Source organism: Manis javanica, chromosome X, assembly GCF_040802235.1.
Source record: "Manis javanica isolate MJ-LG chromosome X, MJ_LKY, whole genome shotgun sequence".
Classification (NCBI taxonomy): domain Eukaryota; kingdom Metazoa; phylum Chordata; class Mammalia; order Pholidota; family Manidae; genus Manis; species Manis javanica.
The window spans coordinates 92,881,151-92,883,684 of NC_133174.1; the positions used below are offsets into that span (position 1 = coordinate 92,881,151).

The 2,534-nt window shown below is 59.0% G+C and overlaps 1 protein-coding gene across 3 annotated transcripts; it reads right to left on the minus strand.

Moving 5' to 3' along the window:
• Positions 1-366: 366 nt before the first annotated feature.
• Positions 367-2,534, minus strand: LOC118966880 (transcription elongation factor A protein-like 3). 3 transcript variants are annotated; one of them, XM_073227716.1, is made up of 3 exons: positions 2,512-2,534; positions 1,578-1,647; positions 367-1,247 (listed from the first exon to the last, which is right to left on the minus strand). In XM_073227716.1, the coding sequence occupies exon 3, from the start codon at positions 1,205-1,207 to the stop codon at positions 623-625; it is 585 nt and encodes a 194-aa protein (XP_073083817.1). In that variant the 5' UTR covers positions 1,208-1,247; positions 1,578-1,647; positions 2,512-2,534; the 3' UTR covers positions 367-622. The 3 variants fall into 3 exon arrangements, with proteins under 3 accessions (XP_073083817.1, XP_036864438.1, XP_036864439.1); XM_037008543.2 differs by lacking the exon at positions 2,512-2,534 and adding an exon at positions 2,166-2,331; XM_037008544.2 differs by lacking the exon at positions 2,512-2,534 and adding an exon at positions 2,154-2,331.

The following is a 2,534-nucleotide window of genomic DNA, read 5'->3' on the forward strand; positions in this document are numbered from 1 at the left end:
TTTTGGTATTATGAGAAACATAATGCATACCTTTTGGAAAAATTGTAGATGAGTGAGCAAAGAAAAGCAAAAAATGACACATGGTGGGAGCCATAGGACAGCAGAGGACCCAGAAGAAGGGGCAGCTGATATGGTTATAACTATGGGAAGACGTGAGGATGGGCACGCCTGCAGAGGAATGGCATGGAGGTGCCTACCCATTAGGTGATCGGACTCACTATTGAGTACAGGTGAGACCTGTTTTTGGCTACCATGCAGGAAAAATGTCACCCACTTTCTAGAGTACATATTTCCAGAGATTTCTCTGTGCACAAATGCATTATGCAAACACATTATATTTTTACAAAAATGGGTTGATACTGTATATGTGGTTCTGAAAACTGTTTACTTTATTATTATTTTCCAGTGTACCATGAACATCTCTTCCATGCACATGGGTGAAAATCCCCCACTGAAAGGCAGAGAGCACTGTAGTTGGATCAAAAGGTTGCTGGTAACAAGAGTGACGCCTAAAGCAAGTTATCAGCTTAAGGTTTAGCACATAGAGCCTGGCAAGTGCCTGCCAGGGAAAGCAGAGTCAGCAATATTCTCATCAGAGAAATCAGAATTGAAGGCCCAGTCATTAAACATATGGGATATCATGTAAGCCCCTTTGGCCCCTACCTCCGCCCCTCATTCCCCTGACCCCCTGTTGGCCCCTTGGGGTGAATGGATCCTGTGCATCTCTTTGCATCCAGTGCAAACCGCCCATTTTCTGCTTTTTCCTTAGCTCTTCCTGAGCCCTTGACACATCTCTGCATTCTCTCATCATCTCCTCACTGCCCAGATGTCTTTCCTGGAAGTCCTCCTGATAGTCCTTGGGGGAATCATCCGTGCCCCTGTCCGTTTTTCTTTTTGCTTTCCGGGGCACATAATCTTCAGCCGGGCGCTTTTTCGTGGCTTGCAGCTCGCTCCCGGGCTTTGCCTCCCTGCGAGGTTCTCCCTCATCTCCGGCCTTGCCCTGCTTTTCTTGCTCCCCCTCATCTTCTGGTTGTCCCTCATCTTCTGGCTGTCCCTCATTCTGAAGCTTTCCCGCGTGCCCTGGCTTCCTCCCCACTTCCAGCCTTTCTTCCTCATCTGAACTTCCGTCACCTTCAGCCTCTACTTCACCTTCAGGCTTTCCCTGGCTCTCCAGCTTTCCTTCGTTGTCACTGTAGAGGTTTTCCATGTTGAGATTTCCCCTTCCTTTTCCTGTCCTGAAGGATAGACTGGGGGAGACAAAAAGGAGACAAGGGAGGCTGCGGGCGTGGGAGTGAACTGCAGGTCCGGACAGTACCCTCCTCTCCCCAAGGTGCCCCTGACCTGGCCCAGCCTCTAAGTGGGCCTTCCACCCACCCTTTCCCCTACCATCCCTCCCACCAAAAGAGCCAACCGCTTCCCTGGCAGGCCCTGCCACTGTCTGTACCATCCTTCATTGTGGTGGTGTGTGTGTGTGCGAGGTGCGTGTGTGTGTGTGTGTGTGTGCAATACATACGGTGGCGGGATGGGCAGTAGGACCCTCAAATTCTGCCCAAGCCGTGATGCCCCCTTTCACTGACCTGCAGGGATTCTGAACAGGTTCCTCCTCCTGTTCTAGCCTTGCAGAGTGCTAGGAACTGACACGCAGACCTGCAGACAGACGGGCAGGGGCAGAGGCAGGGGCTGCGAGCTCAGCCGACTGACGTCCCCTTTCCTGAGCACGGGCCCTCCTTGTCCGCGGCTCCCTCCCCCGAATCCCAGGCACCATTACTTTCCAGGCTCTGGGCGCCAGACCAGGATGCATTCCAAACGGGTTGGGTCTCTGTGCCCCCCAACCCTGCGGGCAACCCGCCCCCACCCCCATTTGCGTGTAGGTCACCGACTCCTCGGGGTGCGGAGCGCCAGAGGGGGTTATTTCCAGGCTCTGTCTACGTTTCACTGTCGCACTGCGGGCTCCCGCCCCACCCCCGCTCATTTCAGGTTCGCGAAAGGATGGAGTGCGCAGAGGAGGGGCGTCGAGGTGGCGGCCCACCCCCACCTGCCCGCGTCCCCCTCCTCTCCAGCCTCCGGGACCGCTGCCCCGCGCCGCCGCCCCGGGCCCCTACCCGCACCCACCCCCGCCCCTGCCCCTGCCCCGGGCCGCCGGCAGCACCCACCTCCACACTGACCTGCGGGGCCGCGGCAGCCTGCGCCTCCTCGGGCTCGCCGAAGCCCGCTCGCCGCTCGCCCGCCGCCCGGGCAGCTCAGGGAGCTGGTTCCGCGCGGGCGACGGGAGCGGACGGCGCACCGACCGGACCGCAGGGCGGGCGGGCGGGCGGGCGCGGGGGCTGCTGCCCACGTCGGCGCCCGGCCGGTCACGTGAGCGCCGCGTCACCCGAGCTCGGCCCCCGCCCCGCCCCTTTACCCCCATCCCCGAGGGACCCGGCAGCCGCGGAGCGGGGCGCGGGCGGGTGGCAAAGGGCAAGTCACAGAGAGAGCGGGAGCGGGGTGGCTTCCCGACCGCAGGTGCTTTACCTGGCGCCTCTCCGCTCCGCTCA

What these genes read in the sequence shown, in the direction of transcription:
- LOC118966880 (XM_073227716.1), bottom strand. Translation starts at nt 1,207, where the DNA reads ATGGAAAACCTCTACAGTGACAACGAAGGAAAGCTGGAGAGCCAGGGA.